We start from the raw sequence: 13,438 nt of genomic DNA on the forward strand, positions 1-13,438 counted from the left end.
TACAGACCTCCAGATACCGTCGGACTTCAACTCCCATCAGCCCCTGCTCTCACTTCCATACATCACTACTGGGAAAACCATAGCTTTAACTATATGGACCTTTGATGGCAAGGCGATGTCTCTGCTTTTTAAGATGCTGTCTAGGTTTGTCATTGCTTTTCTCCCAAGAAGCAGGCGTCATTTAATTTTGTGGCTGCTGTCACCATCTGCAGTAATCATGGAGCCCAAGAAAGTAAAATCTCTCACTGCCTCCATTTCTTCCCTTTCTATTTGCCAGGAGGTGATGGGCCCAGTGGCCATGATCTCCGTTTTTTTGATGTTGAGCTTCAGACCATATTTTGTGCTCTCCTCTTTAACCCTCATTAAAAGGTTCTTTAATTCCTCTTCACTTTCTGCCATCAAGGTTGTGTCATCTGCATATCTGAGGTTGTTTATATTTCTTACTTGCTTCTGTGGCATGCCTTAGGACCTAGCTATTAAGTCATCAGCCCCTTTTGAACTTTTGGCACTGAAATTCCTAGGGAATAGTTCGCGTTGCTCAGCGTTTTTCCATTCTTGTTTTGGCGCAATACTGTGGTGTGACACTGGCTCCAATAATCCTTTACTGCAGCCTGGCTAACATTAGAACACCATTATTTGACATAGGGAGATTTAAATCTTTATCCCACTCAAATCCATCTGTTGCGCTCTATAATTAAAAGCTCCCTGCAGCTCACCTCTGGTTGCTGTTTTGGGTTGTGTTTAGTGGTCTAGCAACACATGGGAGCAATTACAAGTATTTCTTCAGAAACAAAACCAGCTGCAACATTCCTCTATCGGATTACCCACACCTTTACTAAGTATATTTCTGTACATATCTGTATGTCATGCTTTGACTCGCCGGGCGACCATGTTTTGATAACTACAAATCTGTGGCGGAATGGCGGCCGCATAGTGCAGCTGGCACATGACATGCAACGTGTGTCATTTTAGGAGATAATGAGCCCTTATTACACGGGAATCAAACGGCACAGACCCTATCACGAGCGCACGGGCTTGTGTTTGGGAGAGATGGCGTGTTTCCGAAAGGACAAACTTTACGCTGGCGCTTGCTCCAGAACGGGCAGAGGGAGAAGGCTGCGGAATGTCCTATAACGAAAAGGTGACACACACCACAGAGGCATTCGAATGCTGCCGTGGACCGTGAGGAGAAGGCGGTACAAAGAGTTTTTCAGCGCAGAGTCTGCTGGAACTCTCCACAAGCATAAGAATGAAGCATAAGAATGGCAGGAGCTCCAGAGGGCATCAAGGCCTACTTTAAAGACCCGGGAGAGTAAAGCGAGGGGTGAGGTGGAGAGCAGCTAATGGAATCTAGAATATACAATGCATTTGATTACATGTGGTGCTTAAGGGGAGAAAAGAAAAGAAAAGACTCTGGAAGCTTTTAAAAATAAAAGGCATCCTTTCCCCCCCTCCCCTTGCAATTCCCCCCTCCCCCTTGCAGGGACCACATGCAGTGGTCACAGGAAGAAGAAGAAACAGCCAAGGAAAAAGCCGCGAAGAATTCACTCATCAGAGTCCAGCCTGAGCTGCAAGGTAAAATACCCTAAGAACAATTAAAACTGCAATACACCCACCCTTTTGTTTATGCGCTAATCCTTAGCATCACCATCTCCTCCTTTTGCTATGCGCTGAACAGTCATACCTTGGAAGTCGAATCGAATCCGTTCCAGAAGTCCGTTCAGCTTCCAAAACGTTTGGAAACCCAAGCATGGCTTCTGATTGGCTGCAGGAAGCTCCTGCAGCCAATCAGAAGCTGCGCAGGACATTCGGCTTCTGAAAATCGTTCGGAAACCGGAACACTCACTTCCGGGTTTCAATCGTTCGGGATGGGAGCCAAAGTGTTCGAGATCCAAAGTGCGACTGCGTTGACAGTGACATATATTAACGTTGCTCCCTCCTGGCTCACGAAATATTGACATCTAACTCCGCTCTGACCTCCCAGGCACACCTGGTGTTACTCTCTCGCTTTCTACAGCTGGTTGACCATCAGGGTGATAACAGTATGTACATGGTCGCTACATGAATTTAATGTCTGTGTTCGGTTTTCTAAAAGATCTGTCGATGTATCTTTTCCCAGAATTAATAAACCTCAGCTTGATATGCGAATCTTATGTGGAAGATTTGATAGTTTCGATAACGTTATGGTTTTAATGTGAACTATTTAATATAATTCTTTTATACTACTCTGGAGGCGAAAAACTAGTGCTGTGTGCATATGCAAACGTGTTTTTCTTGTTTCCCCTGTTCCACGTTGTTCGGGAAGAAAGCACCTCATCATAAGGTCAGGGCCTGGTGAAGCCATGCCAGAAGTTATGAAGGAGGAGGTGGCAGAGACAATTCAACTTGTGGCTGCTGTTTTCTGATTATGGCCATAGTTGTAAACACTGAAATTATCTTGCCCCTGCTATTCAGACCAGGTAGTAGACTGGCTGATCAAGAATATTTGTTTCAAGTCATTAAAGTCTGAGGGCGGCCTTGTTTATCTAATATGTGAACTGGGAATACTTGAAAAACCCCCACACATTTTCACTTGGACGTATCCAAGTATTTCATCATTCCGTAAAAGATAGGAAAGTCTGTATGAGTGTGGGAGTGGTTGTCACCAGAGGTATGTGCATGGTCCGTTGAGAAGCTCAAATGTGAGGCTACACACTTGCTGCCCTTTGCAAATGGAGGGGGAAATCTTAGGCCAGAAATAGATGTCCTGAATTTGATTAGTCTTGTAGTCATTTGCTCACACAGCCTCTTCAGATGTTGCTTGATGCAACGGGCTCAGGAGCAGACAAGAGTGCCCACCTGACCTCCAATCAGTCTCGTTGTCCCTGCTTAATGGAAAGTATAAGAAGAAGGGCAAGGCAATGGCAAGGTTTTGTTGTTTAGTCGTGTCTGACTCTTCGTGACCCCATGGACCAGAGCATGTCAGGCACTCCTGTCTTCCACTGCCTCCCGCAGTTTGGTCAAACTCATGCTGGTAGCTTCCAGAACACTGTCCAGCCATCTCGTCCTCTGTCGTCCCCTTCTCCTTGTGCCCTCCATCTTTCCCAACATCAGGGTCTTTTCCAGGGAGTCTTCTCTTCTCGTGAGGTGGCCAAAGTATTGGAGCCTCAGCTTCAGGATCTGTCCTTCCAGCACCATAATTCTCCTCCAGCACCATAATTCAAAAGCATCAATTCTTCGGTGATTAGCCTTCTTTATGGTCCAGCTCTCACTTCCATACATCACTACTGGGAAAACCATAGCTTTAACTATACGGACCTTTGTCAGCAAGGTGATGTCTCTGCTTTTTAAGATGCTGTCTAGGTTTGTCATCGCTTTTCTCCCAAGAAGCAGGCATCTTTTAATTTCATGATTGCTGTCACCATCTGCAGTGATCATGGAGCCCAAGAAAGTGAAATCTCTTACTGCCTCCATTTCTTCCCTTTCTATTTGCCAGGAGGTGATGGGACCAGTGGCCATGATCTTCGTTTTCAGTTTTAGTGGCGAGGTTGGTGCAGGACAAATGCAGCGCCAGGATGACCCCGGGAAGTCACACATTTCAGTGTACAGTGGTACTTCAGGTTACACATGCTTCAGGTTACAGACTCCGCTAACCCAGAAATATTACCTCAGGTTAAGAACTTTGCTTCAGGATGAGAACAGAAATCCTGCTCCGGCAGCGCGGCGGCAGCGGGAGGCCCTATTAGCTAAAGTGGTCTTCAGGTTAAGAACAGTTTCAGGTTAAGAACGGACCTCCGGAATGAATTAAGTACTTAACCTGAGGTACCACTGTATTCCCTGACTGCATTGTGCGGTGTGCTTGTGCATTTCCCCTCATGGATCCTTGACACCATGCTGTAGCCACTCCTTGAGAGCCAACTGGTATTGCTTTGACTGACATTTGCATTTACCTGGAGACCTGGAACGAAAGGTTCTTGCAAGGATGAATAAGGGCTGCGATGCGTTGCTTTGCATTGCAAAACTACCACAGCTGCAGTGAATCTTGCTGCTCTTCATTGTGGAAAACCCTGTTTTGTGTTTCTCTCTCTCTCTCTCTCTCTGTGTGTGTATATATATGTATATATATATATATATATATATATATATATATATATATGCTTTCGTAGATTTTCACTGGTACAGGAATGCAGGTTTTGGTGTCTTCGGGTGTCTTCCCGTGTAAGAGTTGGGGTGTCTAGGCGACGTTTCGACGAGGTCTCACTCGTCATCTTCAGGCTGGTGCTTTCGGCTTCTTGTTACTGGAACAGAGCAGGATCTCAGTGTTTGAGTTCCTATAAATACTGTTGAGGGGGTGTGGTGTATAGCCTCCAACGTTCTGGGCAGAGAGGAAGTTCCCAGGTTAGTGTGCCTTTTCTTCTTTTGTTCCTTAATTACTTGAGGGATATCTTGAGTGATTTCTTGAGTGATATTCTGAGTACCACTTAGGTGGGTCATTAAGTGTGGATTAGTTGCTAAAGCTTTCGTGTCTTGACCTCTTGAGCTTGTGAAGAGTTTTTCTGAGAAGATGGCTGTACTGCACTTAGTTGTGCTCTGGCTTGGCTTCGTGTATAGGGGCGAGCTGTGGTTTTGTGCCCTGTGCCAGCCAGATCTGTGTAGGGATTGCAGGGGGGTGCAGCATCCGGAGGTGCCACTATGGTTTGGCTACTGGATGGTGTCTGTAATTTATCTGTGGAGAGGGTCTGGGTTTGGGTCTGGTGTGGTTGATTGGTGATGGCGTTCTGTGTGCCTCTGGTTCTGGTGTCGGTTTTTGTGGGGAGGGCTAATTTCCAGATGTCTGGCAGGCGGGACGTGTCGTCACGCTTGTTCATGTTGTGAGGGTGTTTCTCTATCTCGATGGCTTCCATGATTATTCTCTTGTGGTGATGTTCCATGTTAAAGAGCAATTTGGAATCTGCAAAATTAATTTCGTGTCCTGTTTCTTTCATGTGTTGGAAAAGAGAGGAAGTTTTTTCTTCTTTTTTGACGGCATTCTTGTGTTCTGCGATACGTGCATTTATTCGTCTGTTTGTTTGTCCAATGTACGTGGCTGGGCAGACTTTGCAGGGTATTTCATAGACCCCTTGGTTTTCCAACTGGATTTTATCTTTGGGGTTTCTGAGGATATTGGCTATTTTTTGGTTGGTGCAAAAGGCTGTTTTGATATTGTGTTTATGGAGGATTTTGCTAATTTTATCTGTAGTGCCCTTGATATAAGGAAGGAGGGCCATGCCATTGTTTTCTTCTGTGTCTTGGTTTTTGGGGGGTGTTTCTTTTTGGATTAGCTTCGTAACCCTGTTTTGCTGGTATCCATTGGCGATTAACACATTTGAGAGATTCTGTAACTCAGTTGTCAAGTGGTCTTTGTCAGCCAGGCGTTTGGTTCTGGAGATGAGAGTCTTGGCTACGGAGTTTATTTGTGCAGGGTGGTGGTGTGATTGTGCATGTAAGTAGCGGTTGGTGTGTGTTTTTTTCCGGTAGATAGTGTGTCCTAGGGAGCCATCAGGTTTTTTGTAGATTAGGACGTCAAGGAAGGGAAGTTGGTTGTTGGCTTCTATTTCCATAGTGAATTGTATTTTGGGGTGTAGGCTGTTGAGATGTGTGAGGAAGCTATCTAGTTTTTCTTTCCCGTGTGGCCAAATTACAAAGGTGTCGTCAACATATCTGAGCCAAAGTTTGGGTTTGTGTTCTGACTTGTCTAAAGCATTGGTTTCAAAGTGTTCCATGTACAAATTTGCGATGACCGGTGAGAGGGGTGATCCCATAGGTGCTCCTTCTATCTGTTTGTATCTTTGTCCATTGTGGATGAAGTACGTGTTGGTTAGGCAGTGGTTGGTCAGGTCCAGGATGTATTCGGGGGGATTGTATTTGTTTTGAATGGCTGTCAAGGCTTCATTAATGGGCACTTGTGTGAAGAGAGATACAACATCGAAGCTCACAAGTAGGTCATCGGGATGTAGGTTTTGCTTCTTTATTGTTTCTATGAACTGGAAGGAGTTAGTAACGTGTGAAGCGATGGATTCTGCATAGGGCTGAAGTTGCTTAGCGAGAAATTTAGCGAGATTTTGTAGAGGTGAGCCTATGGAGCTGACTATTGGTCTGAGTGGTGTTCCTTCTTTGTGTATCTTGGGGAGACCGTAGAGTTTGGGGCATCTGGATGATTTTTCTCTGGGGATGATTCTTAGCTGGATTTCTTCACTGATAGGAGAGGCTTTTATTTTGGATTTGGTGGTTTTTTCCAGATAGGTGGTGGGATCTGTTTTTATAGGTTGGTAGGTAGGGTCTTGGAGTAGATTTGATAGTTTTGCTTGGTAGTCCGATGTGTTCATCACAACAGTGGCATTACCTTTGTCTGCTGGGAGAATGATTATGTTGTTGTCTTTCCTCAGGTTGGTGAGTGCTTTCTGTTCTTCTTTGTGTAAATTGCTTCTGGGTGGTTTGCTGGAGCAGAGGATGTTGGTGACTTCAAGTCTGATTTTATTGGCTTCATCTGGGTTGATTTTATATATATATATATATGCGCATCCATCCTTTCTCTCCATTTCCACCTGGCCAATGAAGTTCCTCTAGGTCTTCAGAGTTTACTCTTCGTATAATCTTTTCGGCTTCAGTTCTGAAATAAGTGCAGACTTGCAAATTTGCCTCGTTTGACATTCTTCCTACTCTTTTAAAGATTAATTGAAGCGTGGTTAGCATTCGCTGGAAATTAAAGAAGTAGAGTGCAGGCAGTAGCTTATGGCTGAGATATATTGGACTCAGGAAGCCATTCTTTCTCTTATGAATGCCTGCATGCTTAAAACGGGACTAGGTGAGCATTGCCAATAATGCTTCCTCTCAAAGCTTCATCTTCTTTCTGCATGTCGCAGCACATTTTGACCTATTTATTGTTAACAATGAGCCGAGCTGAAACTAATGAGTAGGTTATTTTAGGTCATTGGAAATCACTGTAAAAAAGAAGAAGAAGAAGAAGAAGCAATAAATAAAAGGCAGTGTTCCTCCAACATTCTGCAGCATTGCCAAAACGGATCGTTGTGAAGGACATTGGTACAAAAAGGAAGAGCGAGAATGAATAAACTGATAGACTTTCGAGCACTTTCTCTGCTTATTAACATGGTCAGCTGCTTTTCAAGCATGCTTATTAGGCAAAGAGGGGACTATTGCGTCTAAAAGGAAGAAGAAGAATGTAGTGTTTGTTTAGCGACTTTACACGCTGCTCTGTTCTGATTTCCTCTCTTTTGAAGGATGCTGCAAAAAGGCAACACCCTGAAACAGTGCCAAGCGCATAGCAACCGAAAGCCGGCAGCCATGTCTGATCAGCAGCGCTTCCAGATGGGCGTTAATTGTGGGACTGTTATTCCTCGCTAGAGACGGCCAATCCGTCCGACTCTTGTTTCTCCCAGTTTTTCATTTTTCCACTCTTCAGTTCGCCACATCAGTTTGCCATTAAAAAAAAGTTCTCATAAAAAAATTAGCAGTTGCATTTTTGTGTGAGTTGCTCCCAATACACACACGTTTATATGCAATTTTACCTTATACTTCTTTTTTTTTTGCAAAGCAATTTCGCCTAATGTAATGAAATGTTGTATGTTAGTTTCTTCAGTACGGTCCTACCTCATGTTATGTTTGCTTCACGTTACGTTCTTTCAGATTATGTCCCACGGCGACCCGGAAGTACCGGAAAGGGTTACTTCCAGGGTTTGCCACTCGTGCATGCGCAGAAGCCCTAAATCGCGCTTTGCGCATGCGCACAAACACCAAATCACGTTGCACATCTGCGCAGATATGGCGCTTCAGGTTGTGCTCTTTTCATGTTGTGAACGGGCCTCCGGAACGGATCCCGTTCGCAACCAGAGATACCACTGTATATGCATTTATATGCACACTTTGCCATAGTGTAGGCATTTTTGTACATATTGCTTGACTGGAGGGCTGCGTTGTGAAACCCAGAGAAGTGCAGATATTGAAGGAGGGCAGTGTTTTTGGCTTGTGTACTGTTCCAGGAAGTTTGATTAGGTATGTTCGCCTTTAAACGTGAACTGCATTGGATTTCTCCCCCATCCCAAAGTCATACATATAATTTTTCTTTCGTTATATGTTGTCATTGGGAAGGCTAACCCATACAGTGGTACCTCAGTTTTCAAACGTAATCAGTTGTGGAAGACTGTTCAAGTTCTGAAACGTTCAGGAACTGATAACTCGATAGCCGACAGCTAGGCCTTAGGATCTTGCGCTCAGCGGAAGCCGCGTGGCACGTTCGACTTCTGAGGTGCGTTTGAAAACCGAAGCATTTACTTCCGGGTTTACAGCATTTGAAAACCGAAATGTTCATCAACGGAGATGTTCGAAAACCAAGGTTCCACTGTACTTCCCCCATACCCACAAATTTAAATCCAGATTTATCCTTTCTGCAGGAAATCCAATAATTTTGCTTAAAGGATGTGTGGCCAACAGCCTGTTTGTCATGTCAAGTTGCTGTCCAAAAGTGCTCTTATGTGGGGAAATTGTTCACATGAAAAGTTAAATTTTAGAGTGAAAGTTGGAGAGTGGGCCATTGTTAAGGACTGGCTCAATACTTCTGGACACCTTTACACCACAAAGAACTCATAACCCACCTACTTTCAGCAGCCAGAAGCATCATAGCCAGACATTGAAGAGACCTGTCAGGAGTAAACACGGACCAATGGTACTAAATAGTATGGGAAACAGCCCTACTAGAAAAATTAACCAATAAACTGAAACTGACACGGGGACAAATAGAAGAAGACACCTTCACCCTGGTATAGCTCCCCTTTATCACATACACAGCCCAACAAGACAATGACAAAAATCCACCAACAGCATACAAATCAATATGGCTAACCTGACCCAAAACACCCACCCACCCCACTCACACATGAAAACAAAGACCACCACAGCCAACCACAAATGAACAGCCACACCCTAGGCCAACCCCAACCTCTCTCACCACTAAAGGAACACAAGTGAACAGCAGAGAACCTGCACAAGCAACGCTGACACCAAACCCTACATATAGTAAGTAAAATAGAAACATCGCCACCCGACCCCAACCCCACCCGTCTTTCCCCCTCCACCTCTTTCCCCCTTTTCTTCCTAATGTCTCAACAAATGAAATTGATTTGTTAAAATGTTACATGAGGAAAAAAACATGAGAGAGAGACATTGCACACTTTTGTAAATCAACAAAATCTTTAATAAAAATAAATAAATAACACTTGGGGGGGGACTTTTGGACACCTAAGGAGGACCCAAAAATGGCGACTCTCGACCCCACCAATGTAGTGTTGGCAAACGCTCCTGGGGGGCGGCAGACTCCCAGTACCTCCTAGCGTCTCCCAGTAGGCACGTCTCTGGAATGGCATGTCCCTTCACTCCAGAGTGCCCATCTGCGACACTTCTCATATGAAAAGTGCACACATGTCTTCTGGCATCACCCAGCAAGAATATAGAAACGTACCTAGAGCTAAACTACGTTTTATTCACAATATATTCAGAGAGTCCATAATCACGTCTGTGTTCTCCAAACTTTGGCAGAAACAGAAAGCATACAGCAAAAGCGAAAGTACAGTGCAATAACATTCTCAGACGGAAAAGATAAGACAGTCTTCCGTTCCCACACTTTTCTCAGACATCTCATGTGATTTACACCAACCACACCAGCCAGCATCGGCTACATAAAATCTGAACAGGTAGGAGTGGTGAGGGAAGACATCTGTGCTATTTTTCTAGAAAAAGAGGTGCCGGAACTCACCATGAATATGTCCCTGGTTCTTTTACAATGGCAATGACACCCACCTGAGAAAGTTTCCCCGGGGAAACTTACATCCGGAGCAAGGAGGGAAGAAAGATTGACATCAAGATTGGCTGCCCCAGTGGACCCTGCCGTCTGAGGTGGTTGCCTCACCTTGCCTCATAGGTGGGACTGCCCTCAGGGTGGATACAAATCAATGCTTTAAAAAAAAATTAATTGGATTTTTAAAACTTAAATTAGATTTTTAAAAATTTAAATCAGATTTTTACATTTTAAATGATTTTTTTTAAATTTAAATCAGATTTTTAAATTTTAAACTGGATTTATAAAACAAACAGCTTTTGGAGGAAAAACTTTCTAAACAGTTTTCTGTTTACCAAAGACTATTATTTGAGAGCCAGTGTGGTGTAGTGGTTCAGAGCGGTGGACTCTGTAATCTGGTGAACGGGGTTCGCGTCTCTGCTCCTCCACATGCAGCTGCTGGGTGACCTTGGGCCAGTCACACTTCTCTGAAGCCTCTCAGCCCCACTCACCTCACAGAGTGTTTGTTGTGGGGGAGGAAGGGAAAGGAGAATGTTAGCCGCTTTGAGACTCCTTAAAAGGGAGTGAAAGGCGGGATATCAAATCCAAACCCTTCTTCTTCTATTCATCAGGAAATAAGGATTTAAGTTTATCATGTGTGCTAAAACTCAGTGTAAGTTTTTTTTAAAAAAATGTTTAATCACATCAGTTAACAAACATGGCTACATATGCTATAATGTTATTGTTTTAGTTAAATAAATTGTTTAAATTGTTATTAAGGAAAGGATTATTTTTCTCCTTCCAATAAATTATAGCGGAAGAGTTGCCCAAATATAAACAGTTAGCTTATTAAACCTCACAGTAACTTCATAATTCTCTCTATGCATTTCTAATAGTATAACCAGTAATTTTTGATATAATTGTAAAAACTACTCTATTCCAAAAAGAAACCTTCATCTGGTTGCAAATATTAAGATTATACCAGCAAGAATGAGTCTTTCTGCAAAAAAAATAAAAAATTATTTAAATCAGGTCTTACTGACTCATGATTTAAATCGTGATTTAAATTGATTTGATATAAATCAACTCCACCCTGGCTGCCATGGGTCAGGTGTTTGTTTTACATGCAGAAGGTCTCTGTTTAGTCCCCAGCATCTTCAGATAGGTCTTGAGAAAGACTGCATCTGAATCCGCTGGAGAGCCACTTCCACCTCCAGACCAGCAGTGATGGACCTTGGATTCCATCAGCTGCCGTCCATGTGTGTCAGGGAACTGACATAAGAGCAAAAGGAGAAGGAGAGGCTCCCCGATTCTGCAGGAGAAGGTACCAGCACCAGGGGGAGACGCAGCTTGGTAGAGGGGGAAGGAAATCGGCGTAACACCAGGGATCCAGGAGGGCAAATGGGGGAAGCGGAGGCAGAGCTCCGGAATTCTTCCCTGGACATCAGTGAGGAGAGCACTGGTCCTCCACTGCCCACGCCCTCCCTGCGCAGAAGACTCCCGCGCAGTGAGAGGCGGAGACGACTGGGAGTCAAACAACTTTTATGCTGGAAAAGGTTTAAGAAATGCCCACAGACAGATGCTGCTAGCGACTGAGGCAGCCACGCTGAGATGGGCTGTGCAGTCAGGACGGTTTAACCCAGGCAATTAAGCTCCCTAACAGGGACAGTTTACGCACGAGTAACTCAAACCCATTACAATGTGGTTAATGGTCAGGGACAAAAGAATTGTAGGGCAGCATCTTCTGGAGGGTCACAGAGAGGTGGCCTTTCCCGAAAGAATTTGAATTGACATGCTTTGCCCCTCATCCCTGGCTGCAGGTTCCCCATCTTTGATTCAGACAGTGCTGAGTTATATGGACCAATGGTCTGGCTTGATATACAACCAAAACATAAGGAACAATTATTACGGTCGTACCTTGGAAGTCGAATCCGTTCCGGAAGTCCATTTGACTTCCAAAACGTTCGGAAACAAAAGCCGTCCTCCGATTGGCTGCAGGAAGCTCCTGCAGCCAATCAGAAGCTGCATAGGCCGCATCGGATGTTCGGGTTCCAAATAACGTCCGCAAACCAGAACACTCACTTTTGCAGCGTTTGGGAGCCAAAACGTTCGACTTGCAAGGCGTTCGTATTCCAAGGTACGACTGTGCTTCCATTTAAGTTCATCAAGCACTCCTTTTAAAACAAAAAAATTCCTTCCAGTAGCACCTTAAAGACCAACTAAGTTAGTTCTTGGTATGAGCTTTCGTGTGCAAGCACACTTCTTCAGATACACTGAAACAGAAGTTGCCAGATCCTTCTATATAGTGAGAAGGTGGGGAGGGGTATTACTCAGAAGGGTGTGGGAATGGGTGATTGGCAGATAGCTGAGATGAGCCTGTTGACGACTCTTAACGACTGCAATAGGTCTTACAGGAAAAAGCAAGGGGTGAGAAGGTGAGAAATGGCTTTGTCATGTATAATGAGATAAGAATCCAATGTCTTTGTTCAGGCCAGGTCTCTCCATGGTTTTAAGTTTGGTAATGAGTTGTAATTCAGCAGCTTCTCTTTCCAGTCTATTTCTGAAATTCCTTTGTAGTAAAACAGCTACTTTGAGATCTTGTATAGAATGTCCTGGGAGATTGAAGTGTTCTCCTACTGGTTTCTCTGTCTTGTGATTCTTGATGTCAGATTTGTGTCCGTTTATTCTTTGGCGTAAGGTTTGGCCTGTTTGTCCAATATAGAGAGCTGAAGGACACTGTTGGCATTTGATGGCATACACAATGTTAGACGATGAGCAATTAAATAGTCCCGAGATGGTATGTGTGATGTTGTTGGGGCCAGTAATGGTGTTGTCCGGGTGTATGTGGCAGCAAAGTTGGCATCTGGGTTTATTGCAGGCTCTGGTGCCAGTGTCCATGTTAGGTCTGGTTGTAGTATTATTGTGGGTTAGGAGTTGTTTAAGATTGGGTGGCTGTCTGTAGGCAATGAAAGGTCTTCCTCCCAGAGCTTGAGAAAGAGAACTGTCATTGTCCAGGAGAGGTTGTAGATCTCCTTTTGAATTCTCTTTCTTGGGGAACTGGGATTATTAATTAATAAACTGCCAACATTTGTATCTCCCCTTTCTGTAAGAGTGGCTGGAAAACATGTGCATAAAATATATGAACTCTCTGAGTTCATGGTTCATAGGACCAGTCTTGCATAACTTGATTATTAAATCTGTTTGAATCTGCACTTGTTTTCCATTGTAACCCATTTCAGCCCTGTCCCAAAAATGCACATCTATTCTGAAAGGAATAGCGGCGGTGCTGTTTTGTCGAGTTGCAGCTCGGCATCCAAAGAAAAATCAGTCTCACACCATGGTAGGTTCCGAAATATGGCTGCTCCTAGGGCTAATGCAGCACAGCTTTTATTGTGTGAAATAGAAAGATACAAAAAATACAAGCCAAGCAATTTGTTCTAGCCAGCAGATAAAGACCTTCGTACTAGACCATGCGAGCGATCAGGCCATGCTGCGTTAGCCAATCATATGGGACAGCACGAGCTGTTCACGCGCTGTTCATGCTCCAAGGATGCTTCTAGCTATGAAATCACCCTGTAACAATAAGAACTTTGCTCATGCTCTCATGTACAAGCAATCATTTTCCCACATGTC

At 44.1% G+C, this 13,438-nt stretch overlaps 1 protein-coding gene and 1 long non-coding RNA gene across 2 annotated transcripts in view; both read left to right on the top strand.

Moving 5' to 3' along the window:
* The window catches only part of LOC310691168, a 72,587-nt gene that overhangs the window by 35,594 nt on the left and 23,555 nt on the right, over positions 1-13,438 (top strand). The gene's annotated exons all lie outside the window — the stretch shown is intronic.
* Positions 1-13,438, top strand: part of METTL8 (methyltransferase 8, tRNA N3-cytidine) — a 46,378-nt gene that overhangs the window by 10,933 nt on the left and 22,007 nt on the right. The window contains exon 4 of the mRNA XM_083469816.1: positions 1,484-1,575. Coding sequence (XP_083325942.1) covers positions 1,484-1,575 — 92 coding nt within the window. The remainder of the gene's footprint in view (positions 1-1,483; positions 1,576-13,438) is intronic.

The sequence above is a fragment of the Podarcis liolepis genome, assembly GCF_965112155.1.
Source record: "Podarcis liolepis genome assembly, chromosome: 1".
Taxonomy (NCBI): Eukaryota; Metazoa; Chordata; class Lepidosauria; order Squamata; family Lacertidae; genus Podarcis; species Podarcis liolepis.